Source organism: Tiliqua scincoides, chromosome 2 (genome assembly GCF_035046505.1).
Source record: "Tiliqua scincoides isolate rTilSci1 chromosome 2, rTilSci1.hap2, whole genome shotgun sequence".
In the NCBI taxonomy this organism is placed as follows: domain Eukaryota; kingdom Metazoa; phylum Chordata; class Lepidosauria; order Squamata; family Scincidae; genus Tiliqua; species Tiliqua scincoides.
The window spans coordinates 129931474-129952383 of NC_089822.1; the positions used below are offsets into that span (position 1 = coordinate 129931474).

The 20910-nt window shown below is 41.8% G+C and overlaps 1 protein-coding gene across 3 annotated transcripts in view; it reads right to left on the bottom strand.

Moving 5' to 3' along the window:
* Positions 1-20910, bottom strand: part of VDR (vitamin D receptor) — a 108999-nt gene that overhangs the window by 32846 nt on the left and 55243 nt on the right. For all 3 annotated transcript variants that reach the window (XM_066615283.1, XM_066615286.1, XM_066615285.1), the window contains 2 exons: positions 18791-18944; positions 8423-8553 (listed from right to left, as the gene is read on the bottom strand). In XM_066615283.1, the coding sequence (XP_066471380.1) occupies positions 8423-8553; positions 18791-18944 (285 nt within the window). The remainder of the gene's footprint in view (positions 1-8422; positions 8554-18790; positions 18945-20910) is intronic.

Genomic DNA, 20910 nt, shown 5'->3' on the forward strand with positions numbered 1-20910 from the left:
TCCTCACCTTTTTCTTCCATGGCAGCTTCATTTAAGAATCAGACAAACAGTAGTCAGTACCAAACTAGAGTACAGGAACACTGGTCATATCCCAGTTGGAGAGTCAGCAAAAGTGTAGAGTTTTATCTGACACAGGAAATCTTACATACTCAACTGCTGGCTACTAATAAGTTTGGATATATCCTGTAACCCAGAAACTGCCAAGAACCATAGATTTATCTGACAGAGTTGCTTTGGTTAACTCATATCAGATATTTTGAGAAGCAAGTGCATAGCAGTCATGGGAAACTAGTTTTGACCATATTTGTATCATCTCCACACACAGCACTCTGCAATTGCTGTTTACACATGCTACCACCAGAACAGTACCCTCTCCAGTCATGCAGAACTATGCAGGTGTAAGTGACAGATATTGATATCGCTAACAATTATTCCTATACAATAATAGGGTTGGGACCCAAAATTCCCCATGTACTAATGGAAAGTTCTTCTACATATACAGGGTGTTGGCTTTTTTCCAGTTTTCCATTCTACCTGCATCCCTTCATAACACATGGTTTCCTAAATATTGTTAACAAACACAATACAACATTTAGGCAGAGTTAAAACAAAAATACACTTATTACACAGGTTCTTCTTCACTACCATTTAAAATTAGTTATTAACTTTTGCACATTTGCAAACAAAACAAAACAAAACAATTGCACATTTCATTGTGACAATATTCTGTATTTTATGCTTCAGATAATTAAAAACCACTATAGATCTATGCAAAACAGGGCAGATGACATTAGGGAAGCATTTCCTTATAGGACTGTTTTCACTCAATACTTCTCTGTCTGCTATTCCCACCCCCCAGAAGATTATGATGTTCCTCAATCTTTCTCGAAGTAATCATACAAAGCCTACAGTTTTCTTTTCTGCAAGCTCAGTGCACATTAAGATGGGTCTGCCATGCATTTGTGTGAGTGGCATAGCCAAATCTGCTCAAGCCATTTACAAGACTAACAGTCCAACCCAGGGGTGCCCAAACCCTAGCCCTGGAGCCACTTGCGGCCCTTGAGGCCTCTCAATGCGGCCCTCAGGGAGCCACCAGTCTCCAATGAGCCTCTGACCCTCCAGAGATTTGTTGGAGCCTGCACTGGCCCCATGCATCTGCTCTCAGCGTGAGGACGACTGTTTGACCTCTCATGTGAGCTGTGGGATGAGGGCTAACCCCACTGCTTGCTGTTTCACTCTGTGATGCAGTAGCAGCAGCAAAGGAAAGGCCAGCCTTGCTTTGTGCAAGGCCTTTTATAGGCCTTGAGCTATTGCAAGACCTTCATTCAGTAATATAAGTTCCACCTCTAGTATATTAATTTATGTAAACTTATGTAAATTTATTCAAATTTCAAATGTAAATTTCCACGGCCCCTGACACAGTGTCAGAGAGATGATGTGGCCCTCCTGCCGAAAACTTTGGACACCCCTGGTCCAACCCAAACCAATTTTCTAACACCGATGCAGCCACAATGCAGCCCAAAGGGAACAAACTTGCCCTTACCCTGGGCAGGCCTCCGTTACTGCCTCCCCACAGGATGCAGTGCACACCAAGTTGGCATGACTGCATTAGTGCTGAATAGTTAGGATTGGGCTGTAAAGCTCAATATGGAACTTTTCTGTGAACACTTGCTTAACCACAGGAAAAAGAGGACATGTAAAGCCAGTCACGCATGCTGCCTCCTGCTGTTTTATAAGGCATACATTCCTATAAGTAAATAGACCTCCTGCACCTATGTTTGATCACCTTTGCACTCTTTTTCCACTAACATGCTTATTCATCTTATCTCAAGCTGTTCTTGGAACTGCATTCACTCAGTTCTATCACTAGCTGTAGGATTCATTCCCCTTCATACTCATCTGTGATTTTGTGGCCCACTGCATCATCTGCATTCAGGCCGTTTCCCCCACACACATATGGCTTAAATTCATCTTTGAGACTTTTTACTAAATAGAAAAAAATATAAAATACATTCTAAGAACTAAAAAAGGCTTTATAAATAAAATGCAGCCCAGTACTGATTGTATATCACATGTTAACAAAAAAATTATCAAAGACATGCATTATATAGTTCTGTTTTATTAGTGAACAAAAAGTGGAGGCATACAGACTGTGAATGAAATGATAATGCAAGATGGACTGCAGAAGACAAATCAAAGCTAATGTTGTACCCAACGTAAGTTTTAGATTGGTGCCACAAACTTCATATCCCAACTTCCCCCACCACAACCTATTAGAAGCCTCTATAAGCTTCCAATCTATGCCCTACCATTATATGCAACTGTTCCCGAAGGTCTTGGCAAGAAGGAACCTTCCCTATAACTCTTCCAACAGTGCTTACCACCTTCTTGCATGATCTTTCTCCCATGTTCCTCCTCCATATGCTCTGTTTGAAATAAATTATTCCATCATTGACTCAAAATATTCTCTGAGAGGTCTTTTTCCTCTGCTCAGTTTTGAATATTTCAACTCAAACATGGTAGATTTTGAATCCTTCCATTACTTCCAACAAGACATTGTTGATGCATGGCAACCTGGTGGTCAAGGTGCAACACTGCAATGGGAAAGTAGTTAGGTGAACTTCAGTTAAGTATCATGCTTGAACAAACTAGTCTAAGCAGAGGCAAACCCTTGTGAATCTTAAGCTGAGAGTGATGCTGGCACAAGCCCACAGGAGGCCAGCTGTGATCAAAACAAGCAGAACTGATTATTATGCTAGCTTGCAAGGGCCTATCTTGTTTTCTACTTTAAAATAGGATGCTTTGAGAACTATTAGTTTTGAACTGAATAGGCTGTTCATCAGAAATAGCAAACTGATTAGGACCACTTGCAGCTAGATATCAATGGATGTAATTAGTTGATTGAGTATTGCATGACTAATGGGATTAGTAGATCAGACCAGGGCATACATGTATATTTTATTGTAATGGAAATGATTTGTGGAATCTGAGAGGAGTCCGTCCCTATCAACAGTACTGTATTTTTCTTGTATAAGACAAGGTTTTGCTAACTGTTTTGTAAATGCACCACAAGCAAAGGATTTGTTCTTGTGGCATCAGGTTTGGCATGGTGCCTGAACAAAGTCTGTCAGTGCAGGTTTCATGGAACCAGTCACAGAAACTATTAGTTTCAGAGAGCAAGTCTGCAATTATCAATGTTCTTCAGGACTTACTGTAACAACAAAACCATGAAGTAAAGTCCTAATCAGTGACTCCACCCAGGATGTAGTATGGATTGCAATATCCATTTCCAGGGGGAAAAAAACAGTTGGTACTGTAGACCCATCCTTAGAGAGCATGACCCCTTTTAGTAATTTGGCCTACAGTTCATTGAAGCACATTCTGTTCCCATTCATTTAACTAGCAGTCAGCTTGGAAAGGCTATTTTTAGCTATAGCCCGTTAAGGTTCCCTTTATCAAGTAACTATTTCACTAAAAGGATCATTTACAAGTCAACTGCTACACTGTACACATCCACCGGAACAAGCTTTGCTGTGGCTAAAAAATATCCCACCCCCCACTGCAGCTCCAGGAATTTGGTGCCTGCTCTCCTGAACTGGGTACAGTTCCACTGAAGCTGCCCTTTGCTCTTGCAAAAGGCCACAGAAACCAAAGTCCTCAGCTTTCTTAAAGGCTTGTTGTGTAAAGGTATTCCAAAGAAGCACAAAAGGCATTAACTCTATTTAAATGCTACCTGTCTAATGATTACAACAAGATGGGGGGGGGGGGCAGACAATCTGTGTTGCCACTAACAGATTCAAGCACAATATTCTGATTCTAATCTCCACTGATAACTTAACAATATTAATACTTTTCAACCATACAAGTGCTAAATCTGCATCATTTGATAAGCATTACTAACACTTATATTTGTTACCTTATTCTATTAAGATCAAGAGTCAAGCACCATCTACACATCACCTCACACTGTGCTTCCTTCAACCGAGTACAAATAGACATTTCTTTAACAGCCAGATGCATCTGAACCCAGACTTTTTCCAGTATCTCTAGCTGGCATCTTGGAAACCACACAGAGATGCAGATTTGTATACAGGCCCCCCCACCCCATATCCATGGATCGTGTATCCACAGATTCAGTTATCCATGGATCAGTTCTGGCCCCCCAATGTGCACACCCCCATATGAACACTCTGGAGGAGAGGGGGGCTGCATTCTCCTTACCTCCAGAGGGGCTTCTGAGCTCAGTAGAGGCGGGCAGCAGGAGATGCGTATTCTGGTGTGTTCAGGTAAACTCCAGATTGTTTTTATTTTTAAAAGGACTACAGACAAAACTGTTCATTTTACAACAGCCAAATGGTCAATGATTTGTCCTTTGGTCAATTGCTTAAAAAAATAGTGTTTATGTTTTCTTAATTGGTTCCAAACATTTAAATTTATATTACCTATGACTTCACTAGGACGTGTCTGCGCAACAGCCAGCTTAATCAAAGGACTGTCAGCTGAGCTTTACTCTTCCCTAGAGTAGAGGTGGGCATTATGATCACTACCATCAATCACTGTAACATGAGTCACAGTAGTAATTAATCTGTACATTTCATAAAAGCACAATTAACACAGTTTGCTAAAAAAAATACACATGCCCATACATATATATGGTCAATGCTAATCCACAAGTGGAAGCCATGTTGCAATTCTATAAAGTCCCATCACCATGTGCACTTTTGTATGGCATTCCATTTTCTAGAAACAATTCCTGGCACTATGAGAAGTTTGGCAAGGCCTACTCTTACCAACTAGGTATTCTGTCAGCCAGAGTAACTCCAAATGTTCAGATATGAAAGGGTAGAATGTGTTTTACATTTGCGTGTACTGTGCACCTAAGCTTTAGTTTATTCTCCTTTCAATTTGCGTCTCAGACATAACACCAGGCTAGAAACCCTTTAAAAAGAGGGAAAACAAAAAAGAGTTCACAGGCTGCACAAGTGCCACATTGTTGACAGACTGACCAAGAAGACTACTAAAATCTTCTGACTACTGCCAACTGACTAAAGTAGTCTTATGAAACAAGTAATAATAATAATAACAGGTATTTATAAACCACCTTTCTTGGTCTTTATTCAAGACTTTATTCAAGGCGGTTTACATAGGCAGGCTTTATTTAAATCCCTTATTAAATAGGGATTTTTACAATTGAAAGAAGGTTCTTTCTTTCAAGAACCACTACATTCAGGTGTTTCATTCCGATCTGGCTTCCACGCTCAGAGCAGATGGAATAGCTCGGCTTCAGCTTGTCAGCTGCTTCAAGGTCGCACGGTGCTGGTGGCCTCAAACCGGCGACCTTCAGATGTTATCTTCAGGCAGACGGAGGCCCTACCCTCTAGACCACCCTCTCCTGCATTCAGAAGTCACCCTCTTCTGAATGCCAAACCAAGCCAAAATAGCAAAAAAAGAAACAACACCTACATTCTATTACCTTATTTATATAATGTTATCTATGTACATGGCACTTTCCAGAGAATAAAAGGATAGCTCCCTGATTTAAGGAGCTTGGAATCTTACAAATTAGGTCAGTGGAATAAAATGGAACCTACAGCCTAACCTTAATTAACTTTCCAGTGCTAATGCAGCTGTGATAATGGGGTGCATGCTGCATCCTGTGGTGGTGATTGGGGGCAGTCATGGAGAAATCTTCAGGGTAGGGTCACAAATGTTCCCTTACCTCAGGGCTGCATCAGCATGGGGTAGCTGGTTAGAATTGGGCTGCTGGTTAAACTTGCACACATACACTTAAGTACAAAGGAAGTATAGCTCACATAATGATCAAAGACAGTACCACATACAGCTATGAAATATGTACTTCTTAGATAATTCATTATATTATTCTCACTTGGGGCAAAACCAATGTCCTAAACCTTCCTGCAAAAAGAAATATTCTGTATATTGGTGAGGAAACTACTGAGGCTGGCTAGCTTAGCTGCTCTACCCGTGGGCAACTGTTATACAACAACTGATGTTTAGCATATGACTTTGGTTTTATCCATATATGCAACCACCAGAGAAGCAAGATTGCAATAGCTTGGCAAGAATAGGTTTCCAACAGTAGTAACCATTTACACAAATCACTTGCATAGGAACATAAAAAGAATCCTGCTAATCAGACCAAAGTCTCATCTAGTTCAGCATCCTGTTTTCCTCAGTTCCCTCTTCCCCACCCCCAAGTTGGTAGCCCTTCATCTGCTTTTTCAGAGACAGCAAACTTCTGAATATCCAGTGGTATACTGTCTCTGAAAAAGGAAACCTAAATATAAGGAACTGCCTTATACTGTTCCATATAGGTTGGTATTATCTCTATATGATCGGCAGCAGCTCTCCAAAGTTACAAAGAGGATTGTTCTCAATTCCTGCCTGGAGATGTCAGGGCAGGGATTCCCAAATTTTTAACTCAATTCCTCAAACTTGCAAGTTAATAATCTACATCTCCTAGAAACAATTTTAAAAAACTAAAACTGCACTGCTTTGATGAACTCATTGTTTCTCATAAACTACGAAGACAAGAGAGGCCCAGTCCCAAATGAATTATGCTTCCTAAGAAGTGGAGCAATTCCAGCAAGCAACAGTATGAGACACAGAGAACACAAACACTTCTACTATCACACAACTATTCTAACTGCTAGTACAGCGAGTGGGAAGGGCATTTTCTCCAGAATAGGTGGTGAGAAAGAAATGTTGTTTTGATCTTGCCAAAGTGAGTGTAAGATTAGCACAATTACATGGACTCCTGTAATCTCCAGTTCCCAGGCAGTTTAGTAGATAGAATGTTAATTTTTTAAAGTACATTTTAGGGTTATGACTTCAAAAGTACAGTTGAGCACATGAAATTTCATAGTTTTATAAAGTTGAAAGCATAATTGGATAATTGCCTATCATAAATCAAACCAAAGTTGTTGCCTTCATGCTGCCACCCAAATCTGAACCAAAATAGTGCCAGAAGAACCAAGCATCTATGTAGTAGAGTGCCTGGAATGGTACAACCACTTGCAAGTTTATTTTATACAGACAAGATTATGAGGTGTTTCTGTCAGAATTCTAACCATACTTGATCTGAGAGAGAAAAGGCAGAGATTCAGCGTAAGCACCACTAGCATCCAAGTTTACACAACAGAAGAGAACTACAGCACCCCTGACACAATGCATTTTAACAGTAGTATGCCAAAGCTATTCATGCAATGATCCCTAAAAAAATAAGTAGGCCTAGTATGAGCAAAAAGTAACTCTACTATTATGTACTAAGTCAGTGGTATGCAAACCGGTGGGTTGTGACCCACCAGCTCTTGTAGAGCTTCCCCTGTCCCTCCCCAGGATCGCATCGCTAATGCATTCTTTCACATGCTCAGGGGGAAAGTAGGGGTCGCTTGCCTGGGAGTGAAGCTGTTTTAAGTGCCTGGAGAGAGAATGATTGATGGATTGTCTACTGGCTGCCCTCTCCCCCATAAACGAGGCTATTGTTAAACGACTTTTTTTCTTTGATTTAAAGGGCCCTTCTCATTGCATTGAGATAAAACTGCAAGTAAAAAAATATGTGGATGATTAGGTTATATCTGTGTTATAATTTCTCATCCCCTAGCCCAGGGCTTCTCAAACTAGGGCGTCGCAATGCCCCAGCTTGAGGGCCCTGGCTTCTGCTAACTTCAGGGGCAGGGGGGAGGCAATGACATGATCCCCCAGAATGGCGTTACTAAGGGGGGGCGCAGGGACTGGCTTTTACTTACCAGTCCCTGCTGCAGCCTCCCGGGGGTGCAGAAAGCTCTGCGCAACCCTCTGCAGGACTCCCTGAAGTTTAAAAAGTGAAAGCAGAGCGACCACGCTCCACTTCCGGTTTTGCAGAGACGGAGCACGATTGCTCCACTTTCACTTTCTAAGCTTCGGGGAGCCCTGCGGAGGGTCGCACAGAGCCCCTCACACCCCCAGGAGTCTGCGGCAGGGAATGGTATGTGCATGCCAGTCCTTGTGCCTCCCTTAGCAATGCAATCCTGGGGATTGCATCGCTGCCTCCCCCCCACCTCCGCAAGAACTCCCTGAGAGTTTGAGAACTTCTGCCTTAGCCTAAACTATTCTTAAATGTGTCATCGAAAGTGTTAAAGGGAGCATGCCCCTCTGTGGTCACTGCAAACACACATATGCACCTTTCCTCTGAGGCAGATATGTGCTTTTAATTTCTATATTAATTGAATTTTAAGCAAAGTTGTGAAACAAAGTTGTTTGACTCTGCCAAAATGGAACATGGTAAAAGCAGGGGAAAAGATGAGCTAACAAAAACCAACCTGGAAGCTGGAATTTTCACAATGGAGCTAAAGAAAAATGCATCAGCCTTTGACTATTGCAAAACTGCCAGTAACAGAAACAGGGCCATACGCTTACTCACACTCTTTCATCATGCCTATGTCAACGCACCGCTTCAGTCGGCACGCTTGGCAATGTCGCCGGTTATCTTTAGTGATTTTACAGTCGCTGTTGAATGGACATGTAAACATTGCTTTCCTTTTCATGCTCCTCCTGAAAGAGAACAAAACCCCAAATATTGTTACATTGGCTTACTCACCATTAGGAAAAAGCATACTTTGTGTTCTTTTGCATGGATACCGTTTTGAAAACAAACACAGTGTGGGAGATCTGCATACAAAACCAGCTGCCAACCAAGGCAGGTACTTACCAGACATAGGATAAATATCCCCTATGAGCTACTGTTCTGTCTCTAAAAAATCTATTTTTTTTCAAGTGTCTCGTTATTACACTATGACAATTGGCATGTCTTCATGGTTTTCTTTCTAAATACACTTAATAATTTAGGGACTGCCTGCAGAAAAACAGTTTCTTGTCAAACAGATACAGCTTGTACTATAAACAGGAAAACATTAACCACAGCTCAGATGGCTCAAATAGCCCTGTCTACACCTTGGAAACTATTTTGGAATTGGAGAGAGGAGGACAGAAAAACCAGAAATCAAGTACAGGCAACCAAGAAAATCAAGGTGTAGAACTGCATGATTTATACATATTTCTAATTTATACAAATCCCAGAAACATAGCTCATGGCTACAAGATAACAGACAGCTTTAATATTGGTTGAGACAGGCAAACAGATCAACATGGGTTGAATTGTGTCTAGCAATATATTCCAAAGCCTCCGATAGATCTTGTTTCAGCAGTGATAATAAGTGCAAAATGTTTTTTTGGCTACCTTGTATTTTCTAATGAAACAGTAGGGGCAGAACATCAAGTGGCCCAGGCTTGAGGAAGAAAAGGAACCATACAGCCTAGCTTGCTCACACCCAGGCAAAGACATCAATACTCCTAGTAATGGTTATCAAACATTGATGCGTTTGGTAGCATGATCACACACAATCAAATAGAAGTAAGGTGAGGAGATTTTGAGTTGGTGGCAGACTGCCTGCTCCTCCCTTAACTATCCATAGTTAGTGCGCATACGCTACCTTCAACTACCAGTACAGTCCTGGAAGTCTGAGGCTACCACTCATATACTAGTTGCAAACTGCTTAAGAGGGACGCTGGGGGCGGGGGATGAAGTGTCCCAAAGTGAACAGCCACTTTGATCTCCCTGGTCTGTTGATAGGTCAAAAAAAAAAAAAATCTCTGACATTGGTACCCAGCCTAAGAGCCAATTCACACTTTACACAGCAAGAACAGTTGCCACAAATATCTCTGCATTTGGAGCAGTACATATTGAAATGTATGACATCTAAATGCATGTTAGAAACAATGCAGAGAACACAGACTAGGGAGCTTTAATTGGTCACTGCTATTTAGCCCATATCAACTACATATTTACAAATGTGCATTTTTGTTTCATGCTTTGCTGCTCTGTCATATATGCAGCAAACACTTTTGCTGCATAAAGTGTGAATCAGACCTCATGTGACAAATTGCCTTGGTACTGCCAGCAAGCGTTGTCCAAAAGAAACACTGAACACACAATCACATCTGTGAATGCCAACTTAAAAAAAAAATTACTTTCAAAAACAAGATTGCCTTGAAAATGTGCTCTTAAGGATTAGGAAGTTAAAGATAATCTCTTTAATCCTGAGGACTACAGAGACTTTTTATGAAGCAAAACTATAATTGTCACCTGACATGTAAAGCTAACAAGAGTGATTTATTTTTTGACTAGGCAGCAAAGGACTGAAAACAAGGGGGCCACATGGACAGTGATTGAAAAGGCCGTGTCACATGTTCAGCAAAGTGAGTGGGCAGACTGAGTGATTCTCCATGTGCCCTACAAGATCCACTCACAAGTGGAACATTCTCTGGTACACTTCAATTGGTTCCATCCTTAACCAGGAAATTATTTTCCAGGGACATGATTCATTTCCATCCAGCCACTTGGTTGCACATGCTGCACAAGCTTGAGTATCTTTGCCTAAAGTCTTTTAAGACTTTCATATACAGTATTTACATCACCTTCTCCCCACCCATCCAACAGACTGCATGTTTTCCCCTTTGCAGAACAGGAATTTAATTAAGGTGATTTAACAGCCAACTTCATTTCATTTTAATAAAACTTTGACCAATATATAAATGCAAAAGGAAACCACCCCTACATAAATGGAGAACTCTGAGCCCATAGGGTGGGAAGGATAAGTTAAAGAGGCCACCAGGAAATCATGGACTCTGCTGATGTAAGGTACAGCAGAAAGTAGGGTTGCACTTTCCAGCTCCACAGTTGTGGCATTAAACCATTTCTGCCCAACACTGCATATACGTAACAGAGATCAAATGGGTACACCTGTGGGCTGGGTAGAAATGGGTTAAAAAGAAACCTTTTAATCTAGTTTGTAATTCCTAAAAATTAGAAATGGGTTCCTCTGCAGTCTAAACCAATCAGGGACAAGTTTCTCTGAAGTCTAAGCCTCACTGGAAGTTACATGCTCAAAATACTTTATCTCCACCTTCCTCAATTTCTATCATTTGCAAGGACTGAAACTCTATGGAGTTTATGAAGGAGAACTCTGAAATACTTAAACGCTGCATGCGGGGCTCCATACTTTTTGGCCAGCTATGGCAGACTGTCCAAGTTTGTGCTTGCCATTACAATGCTGCCCTAACTAGAGGGAGAGACAGGGAGAGGCTTTTTTGTTTTTATATCAAGCTGCTGCAGGACTGAGACTCTGCAAGCCTGCTTGATATGAGCTCCTGCACTCCTTCCTAGATCTGAGCTGAAGAGGATGGAGCTCATCTTTGTCATGTACAGCCTTCCCAGAAATTGGGAAAAAAAAAAGAAGTTTCACTATAGCTAGAAGTTTGCACAATTGAGGAAGAATCTCTGATCTTTAGGCTTACAAGGACAAAGGACTCTCCTTGATGCTGTACTCTCATACATTTTCATGCTAAAACATGCACTCACCAGAGCTGAGTGGGTGAATGCACTTGTGAACTCTTATCTACATGCAGACTACATATAAACTGAAAAATATTTAACATGCAGTCAAAATTTATACAAGACATATGTTAACTTAGCAGTAAAAACTAGTGTCAAAGGATGGTGGGTGGACACCTTCAACTATTTGTAGATTAAATACTGTATATTTCCCTATGGAAAAGCAGTAACTGCAAGGGTGGTATGAATGGTTTCTCTGATATAAATTCTAGAAAATGTTTGTGGAACTTTATTGAGGACCTAAGGGCCCAACCCTATCTAGCAGAGGAGCAGTGGTGTTAAACACCCACTGCTGTATCCTGTGCTGGAAACAAGCAGGCTGGAGGTCTCCTTGGAGGAAGGGAACTTTCGTTCCCTTAATCCAGGTAAGCCCCAGCCTGCACAATGGGCTTCTCAAGTCTGCGCCAGCTCAATCTCTTGAACAGATTCTAGAAGTCCCATGTTAGGCTTCCGTGCCCAACATGGGGATAAGATTTGGCAGAGGAGGCCTCCGCCGGCCCCATCCCCCTTCCCAGTCCTGTCCCTCCCCCTGTTCTGCCCTGTTTCCACTCTCCCCCACTCAGGAACACCTCCCACATGCCCTCCCTCCACCCTTGCAGTCCTTCACCAAAGCTTTCTTGAAAATGAAAGGAAGGGCAGGTGATTTGGTAGACTATCTGAATCACGATCAAGAGAGGAAAATGTCCAGAGGTGTAGATAGTTACATGACACACAGCTTTGATCCGGACATCTTGAATGTCCTACTTTGATATGAAGGTATCATTATTGCTGCTTTGCAACTAATAGTCTATTGTGGGATTCTCCTAGATACACTCTGAGTGACATTTAATCTTTTTTCAAGGCCAGATAATGTCACTGGATTTTCAGGTTTGACTCTGTGCATCATTCAGGCCACTGATGCTCCTGTAGCTACCAGTATGTCAAGTATACCAATTTGCATTTGCCTTTGACACACTTTTTTTTAAAAAGGATTTAGTGTTCGTCTGCAGTAAAGGAAACTTCAGCTACCTTGATAACTTATTCCTATAGTTAATCATCCTTACCTTTGGACCACAACCATATATAACAAGAAAAACAGAGCAGTCTCACCGTCTCTTTCACCTCTGTTCCTGGTTAACTCTAGTATCACACAACATAGCATGACATCATGCTTTACATTACATCATGAGTTTTCCTCTCCCTGCCCCATATCATTGGTGGATGTAACACACAGCATTGTGATGTCATGTCATACATTGCATTATACTGGTTAGCAAAAAAGAGGAAAAAGAATACTCCCAGATGACAACAAAGAAGCAATTAAAAAAGGCCAAAAGTTAAAGTTACAACAATGCTACCTATGTTCAGTGGTAGTTGTGCATTATCTAGTGTCTGTGTAAAAGTTCTAGATGTCTCCTACTGCCACCACTATATAACAAACAAACAAATAAAGAGAATAGTGAAATTATCAAAGTTTTCCCTCACCTTATTAGGGAGTCTGGGCAAGTCCTATGAAAAATCTATAAAGCTGCTGGGGATAGCAGGTTTATACGTACATAGTCACAAAAAATATCAAAGAGCACTTCTCCAACCCTGGTGAGACAACAGTACTGCCATCGGCTCACACCTGAAATGACTGGGTTGCAATGATGGTGGATGTTGTTTTGTTTACAAAAAGACAAATCAGCAGTTGAAAGAAACCAGAACAAGAAAGACACAGAAGTGCAGATGTCTTGAGTGAACATCACCTGCATTCTAAAAAATAAATGGGCAAATAGCATCAATACTGTAGAAAATGACTACCATGGAATGACCCAAGGAGACACATCCTGGCAGCAGTTCCATGTCTGGCAAAATCTAGCTTTGCTCTAGTTTGAGTCTGTTAAAGTTTACAGTGCTTTTTGATATGCTTCCTCTTTTGTTCATAAAACAAAATATGTACAGTGTATTCAGGCCCACTCCCAAATGTATTTCTGTACACAGAGTTGCTCTCAACCTTTTTTCCTGGGATAGTAGATTTAGATTTCTAACTCATCCCATTCCTGAAGCTTGGGGCAAGTAACAACAATTTTAAAATGCAGTAAAGTTAGCACTCTAACTTACTCAATTAAAAACTAAAACATAGGATTTCCTTCCATGCTTTTTCTAACTTAATTGTTCTTATCTTCTCTTCCCAACCTATTGCTCAGTTTGTCATGATCTATTTTCCAATTTCCCTCATCTTCCCCCATCTCATCCATCATTATGCTAGACCATAAGCCTTTGAGTAGGGGCTGCATTTACTTGACTACTTCTTCTATAGTGTCTAGCTGCCATATGTAATATTTATTTAATGAATTTATACACTGCCTTTCTCCTGGTAAGGGCACTTAATTATTCAAAAAATATAAATAATTGCCATAACTAATAAAATAGTATTTATTCACAACTGCCTAAGGGCCCAATCCTATCCAACTTTCCAGCACTGGTGCAGCTGCAATGCAGCCCGGAGTTTGTTCCCTTACCTTGAGGAGGCCTCTGTGACTGCCACCCCACCAAAAGATGCAGAGCATGCCCCACTGGCAACGCTGTACCAGCCCTGGAAAATTGGATAGGACTGGGCCCCAAGCCAGTTACAAAGAACTAAAATGTTTGCATGTGTGCCAAATATTTTGAAAATTAGTATGTTCAAGGTTAAGGGGAATATGAGAGAGAGAGAGAGAGAGAGAGAGAGAGAGAGAGAGTGTGTGTCCTGGAGCTATTTAAAGGAAAAGAATTAAGGAACTAGTTCTGTGGGTGGAAATTTATTCTTACAGGCAGGGGATCTGTCCCAGGCCCCTCTTGCGGATACAGAAACAGTGGATAAGAGGAGACTTTAAGTACAATGTTCCACACTCCCGGCACCCTCCCCATGCCAATTACCTTCCATTTTTCATTAGTAAGCAGGCATGATTCTTGCTTTTACAGAAGTTTGAACAGGAACATGACATGCAGGCAGGCAGCCTGCACATTAGAGGGACTCAGTAAGAACATTAACAGGAAGCTTCCCTCTAGCATGCAGGCTGCCTTCCTGTTCAAACCTCTGTAAAAGCATAAAACATGCCTGCAGGCTAGTGAAAAAAAATTGGAAGATAATGGGTGTGGGGGGGGCACATGGAGAACTGTGGATAACTGAAGAGACTGGATCTGCAGATATGGAGGGACTCCTGTAGTTGAATGGATTGATACTGCGAAATCTGAATAACACACAACCAAAAAGTTATAGGTAACATTCCAAAGAATCCTAAATAGCAAAATTTGAAAGTAAAGAAGTGTAATGTCCATAGCGGGCAAAGACCCCGCCCCTGGTGTGGGACTGAATCTGAGAGGCTTACCCTGTTGGATGACGGGCGGTTGTCAGCAGAGAGGAGGACGGGAGACAGATACGGTCGCTGTGCACAGGCGGTTTACTTGAGTCAGACGTTTAACATTCATGGGGCCTGTTACGTCACAGGCCCTTTTGGCTTACATAGACTTGTGCCTTCAGTGCACGTTAGGATCATTCCCTGACCCCTCCTAACCCCTCGAGGTTCCAGACGGAGCTCCCCGGCTGGTGCCTGGTGCCCCCGGATATGGGTTCCCCAGAGGTTGGTCGCCTGCAGCACTGGTGTTTGGGGTCAGCCCAGATGTCCTCAGGAGGGCCCCAGGTACCTCAGTGTTTGGACCTCGATCAGCTGGCCAGCGTTGGGGAGAGTTGGCTGAGAGTCTTCAGGACTGCGGGCCTTGCTTTTCCTGAGGTCACCCCAGGGATCCAGGAAGCCCAGGTGGGTCCTGGTTCTGGGGGCTCCCAGTCCTGGCCCACTCTTTCCTGGACCGGGGCAGTCAAGTTCCCTTTCAGGTCACGGACCGGCAGAATAAGGCCGGGGTTGCTACCCCCTCTGGCCTTCCCTCCAGCACTGCTGCTGCCTGGGGAGGAGCGACCTCCCCCTAGGCTGCCCAGGTTGCTTATGAAGCCTGTATCTGGCTTAGCCGGCCCCACCCTTTCCAGCCACATGGCTGTTGGATGCTTCCAGGAGGCTCTGGGCCTTACTCCTGGGGAGATGCCCTGCCTGGGGGCCCAGTCCTGGCAGTACTTGTGACTTACCCCCGAGGAGGCCTCTACCCGTGAGGAGACCCTGGCCACCGGGGCTGGGCCCAGGTGACAAGAAGGCAATTGAAAAGTTGTAGCATGATAATAAGCTTCTGAAGGGAAGCACAACTACCCTGGAAACTGTCTTTTGCCCATCCATTTCTTCAGTCTGCTGTAGGACAGAGTCCTGCCTGCTACTGCACACGTGAGATAAATGTGGACAAAGGGCTATGTGAGCAATGAAGGGTACCACAGTTCATACTCACTACTCTTAGAATTCTGAGTCAGGCAAAGTCCTTGGGTTAAGATCTCACTACCCTGAAAGGGTGACAGTGGGAGACAGTGACAGAATAAAAACATTGGGTTAAGATATAATCCTAATGTGAGGAGAAGAAAGTTCTAGCACAGGAATTTCCCTATCCTCTCCTCACCACAGCAGCTTCCCAAGCCTCCTGAAAACCCACTCCTGTTGGGCAGGGGACCCTGTGGATAAACACAGGATGTGGGAAAGGGGAAGGATGAGAAGATGTGAAAACAGCCCCCCTTGTGTGGGCAGAAATGCCTTTCATTTCATGAGGTTAGGACACAACTCAGAGTTGGCAATAAATAATAATAATAAGACAAATGCAACAGTCATTATGATTAATACTCTTGTGGGCCCCTCTGACACGCCCTTCTTTGAGAGCAAATAGTTTTGCTGGGTGCTAACACTGAGGGAGAATGAATTTGTAATCATACCCAAAGCATACATATGACGGAATGGTCTACCTCAGCAGAATCTCCTGCACAAATCATTGTTCTGGAAACATCTTCCAATATTTTTAGGCGTGAGTGTGCCTCCAGTTTTATTTCAGAGATATTATGCATGTCAGTTATCAGAATTTTGAGAAGAATGGTCTGTAGACTTGTATTCTGGGAAAGAAGACCTTCCTTGCTCAAATCTTTCAGCTTAATTTTCAGAATGCTCAGAATTACCCAAGAGATACTGAAAGTTAGACACTCAACCCTGCAAGTCTTTTCATCTTTCTTTTTATTACTTTCACAAGCTTCTTAACGGGTATTTCAGTCAATGCCCTACAAAGATGATGAATGGCCTTTGCTGACGTGCATCATGTCCAGGACATACTGTGTATGACTGATTAATCAAGAGCACACTAACGTTGTGTGTGGAAATACACATCTGAAAGATGAGTTACTCATTTAGGCAATAGTAATTGAGGAAATTGTTGCTGTTCTGGTTAGCCAGGTTGCACTGTAGCCCAAATGAAAATCAGGCTGCAAGGTCTATGGTATGTAAAACATCTCTGCCAACAAAATGGACATTTCTGCTACAAAGATACTAAGGCATTTGTATCAAGACAAAATCGTATTTTTGAAGCTCAACTTTACTCAGCGTTCATGCTAATCCTTTATCTTTGTTGTTTCTACCTTTGCATTACAGTATCAGATAGGTATTCCCTAATTAGTCACACAACATTAATCAATCTTTATGATAAACAGTTCCCAGGAAAACCTCCTATGTCATAATTAAAGATGTATATTTTAATATGGATCAATAGGTACCTCATTTATGAGAAATGTTGCTACTTCTTGGAACCTTTTAAAATAGCACAGATGTAACACTTGCTCTCTCCTATCTGCAGTTAAGAATTTGGAAGCTAGCAGCCTCTCTCCTCCCACTCACCATTCTCATTCACCACATCCAATTCCCACTAGCTACTCCCTTTTCAAAGGTATCTTGTTTATTTCACAAATCAGAGGTAGGGAATCACAAGGCAGGAGAAGAATAGAAGGGGCAAAAAAACTGATAATGTACATCCTCCAAGGGGTACAAGAGTGTCAAACTCATTTCATACAGTGGAACAAATAGCCTGTGGGGGGCTTAAAGTGACATTATTAAGAAGGAGGTGATGTCATTAAGCAAATGATGACCAGCACTTTGCTCAAGTAGGAACTACAGTTGCAAACTACAGAAGAGAAAACATGTCAATCTTGATCATATTTTCAAGATATGAGAGAGTCCAATTATCAATTTCAGCAGTTCCACTATAGTTCCACTACTTCACAGTTCAGCTGCTGAGAGGCGCTCTGTGAAATGATGCCTCAGCAGAAGTAGCACTGCTGAAAGGGCAGCCCGCATGATAATTAAGCTCTTCTAGGGTTTCAGCAGTCTCTCTCTCTCTCCCCCTCCCCTCTTGGTCTGCCACTTCCCCTGCAGCATTTCTTGCCTTCTGAGGCCTCCTTTCTTCTCTTCCTCCCAAAGCCTCAGCAGAAGTGGCACTGCTGAAGGGCAGAGCAGGGGAAACCCAATTATCACATGGGCCAGATAAAGAGCTTCCAAGGGGCATATTTGGCCTGTGAGCCTTATGATTGACACCCCTGGTCTATCAGCTGTGCAGTATGAAGTACAGGTGTGTTCCACTTAACAGTGGGGATATGGTCTCTGATACCTGTTGCTATGTGATTAGGTCATTAAGTGAACATTCAGCCTTTCTTTTGCCTTTCTATTGCCTTTCTTGTGTACACAGACACTCCCTGCCAGATATCTGGCTGCACAGGCTATTGGAGAAAGATTGCCTCTTCTTTGCATTAAGAGCCTCATATGTTCTTAAACACATTCTGCTGCAGGATATGGGAGACCTGACTGCCTCATTAAGAGTTTCTTTGTTGTGCTTTGATCGCCGTCGTATATGTGGTCCATTGTTAAGTGAACTGTTGTAATGTGGCGCACATCTGTATTTAAACCAACAGGAGTGTCACTCAGTTATCCTTTCCTTGGATATCCTTTCCTTGGATACGTGAACTCCATATCTAATGAATTCAAGAAAGAGTCCAAGCATCATTCCCACTATGTCATATTTAATATTGCTTTCTTGATTATGTAAACAACTGTTTGAGGGCAAGTCAAAATCTCCACAGAGTTTAACATCCATACATATGTGAAAGCTCAGATCACTTTCTCCAAACACCTAGTATCATCTTTAAAGACAACTTTTTGTGTTCTCTTCCTTGTATGTACTTTCCCTTTCTTAAGATTGCAAAACAAAGGCAGGGTTTGTTATTTTGAACTTTATTTTTGGACAGCGCTCTTGCTTTTAAGATATTTCTTCTTTACAATTACTACACTGCACAAATTTTAATGAGTAGTAAGACATTTTTCACTGGATCAGCTTTAGGTGGCAAGTGTAAGTTGCCAGACTAACAAAAGATTGCAAGATGCATGACAAAACTCTTAGTATACAACGATGAGTTAAAAGTAAGAAGTCACGTACCGAAAAAATCCTTTGCAGCCCTCACATGTCATAGCATTAAAGTGAAAGCCAGTAGCTTTGTCTCCGCAAACACCACAAATACGGGGAACATTCCTATCAAAGTCGTTGGCTGGATCAGGAAAGGATGGACAAGGTGGTGCCATGTTCTCCATTTCTATGACAGAAAAAGTAGACACGTTATTAACTTCCTACAACACTTTTCTGAGAAAATTCACAACTAGGTAGTGGAGACAGCAAAAGTCAGCACATTCTCTCCTACTGCTTTTCTCCTCAAGAATGTGTAGCAAAATTCCTTTCCCAAGACATAACAGGTGCTGACAAACATATTCCCAGTTTGTTGTGTCACACACAAAATTTATTCTGCTTAGTTTTTTCAACTTCATATGAACGGAGGAGTTACAGGTATCACAAAATATCTAATGGCTACATTGGATGTGCGTGCAAACACGCACTATTAAAGCATATATCTCACTAGAGAAAACTGCTGCTTCAATGGCACACTGCCACTTTAGGGGACCAATCGTCATTTTTGAAGCACTAAGGAGGGGAAGAGTGAACCTCACCTTCCCCATACCTCCTGGTTCTGACCAGGACCAATGCCTCTCCTCCCATTTGGTAGTTTTAACCATAGAAAGATAGCTTCTGGAGGAAGGCACACTTTAACAATGCTCATTGTGTACACACCTAGTCTGAACATAAGCTAAAGCCAAGATATTCCCATACTGTACTTTCTTGTCCTTTTTTTAATAGCTTGATAACGGGAAAAGCTGAACAAAATTACATTCTATCATTATATCAAACTCGGGTTGGGGGTATGTAACTCATCAAAATAAAGAAGAATTAAAATTTCCCCTATTTGTAACAAGAATGACTCAAGGATGCCCATTTCAAAAGATGAAGTAGAAAGCAATGCAAGATTTAGAACTATTTTCTAATTAGAGATTTAAGGAGGCTTAGTGGCTACAAGTCCAGCATTCTTGCTGTCTGCTTCCACTTCCAAAAAGCTTCCTCTGCTATCCACTTCCTGTTAGCAACATTTTGCGAACGAAGCATTTGCAAACAAAGAGAGGTGAGTCATGAGCGCGAATGAGGGAATTTGAGAACCGCTGATAACTGAAATTGTGGAAACAGAGTCAGCGGATATGGTGGGAGCTACCGTACATGTGATGGGAGCAGACCCAATTGTTTAAACCTGAATCATCTGCTATCACTGATAAAGTTCTTATTTTTAAAGCAGGTGAGGAAAGGTAAATTTTTCCCTCAACCCAACACTTATGTTCTCATAACCTCTCCCTCCCAGTGCTATTCGCCCAGCTCAGCTCAGTTCGGTACTGAAGTTTCACTGTGGAAAAAAGTGCCTAGGAGGCAAACTATGGAGTAGTAAGCTATGTGTGAGGGCAGGGCTATTGACAGCCTCCCTTGATAGGAGGAGCCACAACTGGCTTGCAGTGGTACTCAAACTTTTCCAGCCAGTGGCTCCCTTGACCCCTGTGGCTGTTGGCCATGACTCCCCATCATGTTCCGGAGGGCTGGACCATCATTAAACAGGAAGTGGTCGGAAATATTAACTGTATTAAATATATTAAATATAATATATTTATTATAATATAATATTAAATATATATTAACTATATTAATATTAATTATATTAATCATATCATTAATTAAATGCAGATCTTAAAAATATATTATTAATACACAGCAATATACATGCTTTATAAATGATCAGCTGCTGATCACTGTTAGAGACAGGATGCTAGAGTAGGTAGATTTTGTCTGGTCCAGGAAGACTAATTTTTTTTAACTTTGTAAGCATACCAATATAATTGTTTTATCAAATGAACTTTGTGAACAACCAGTCTGACCAACATTACACACACACACACCCCTGTGGACCCCAATCCAACTAGTCATTTCTCCCATTCTCCTTGGATAGGATTGAACCCTTCATTAATTTAATGAAATTCAATTTTTCCAGCAGCTGGTGGGGAAAACAAAAATAGATCATGAAAATATATCAGAGCCGATAAGGGTTTGGTTAGGAAGCTGATTTGTCTCCTATACTAGGAGATGCACAGCTCAAGCCTATGCATATCTACTCAGAAGTAAGTTCCATGAGA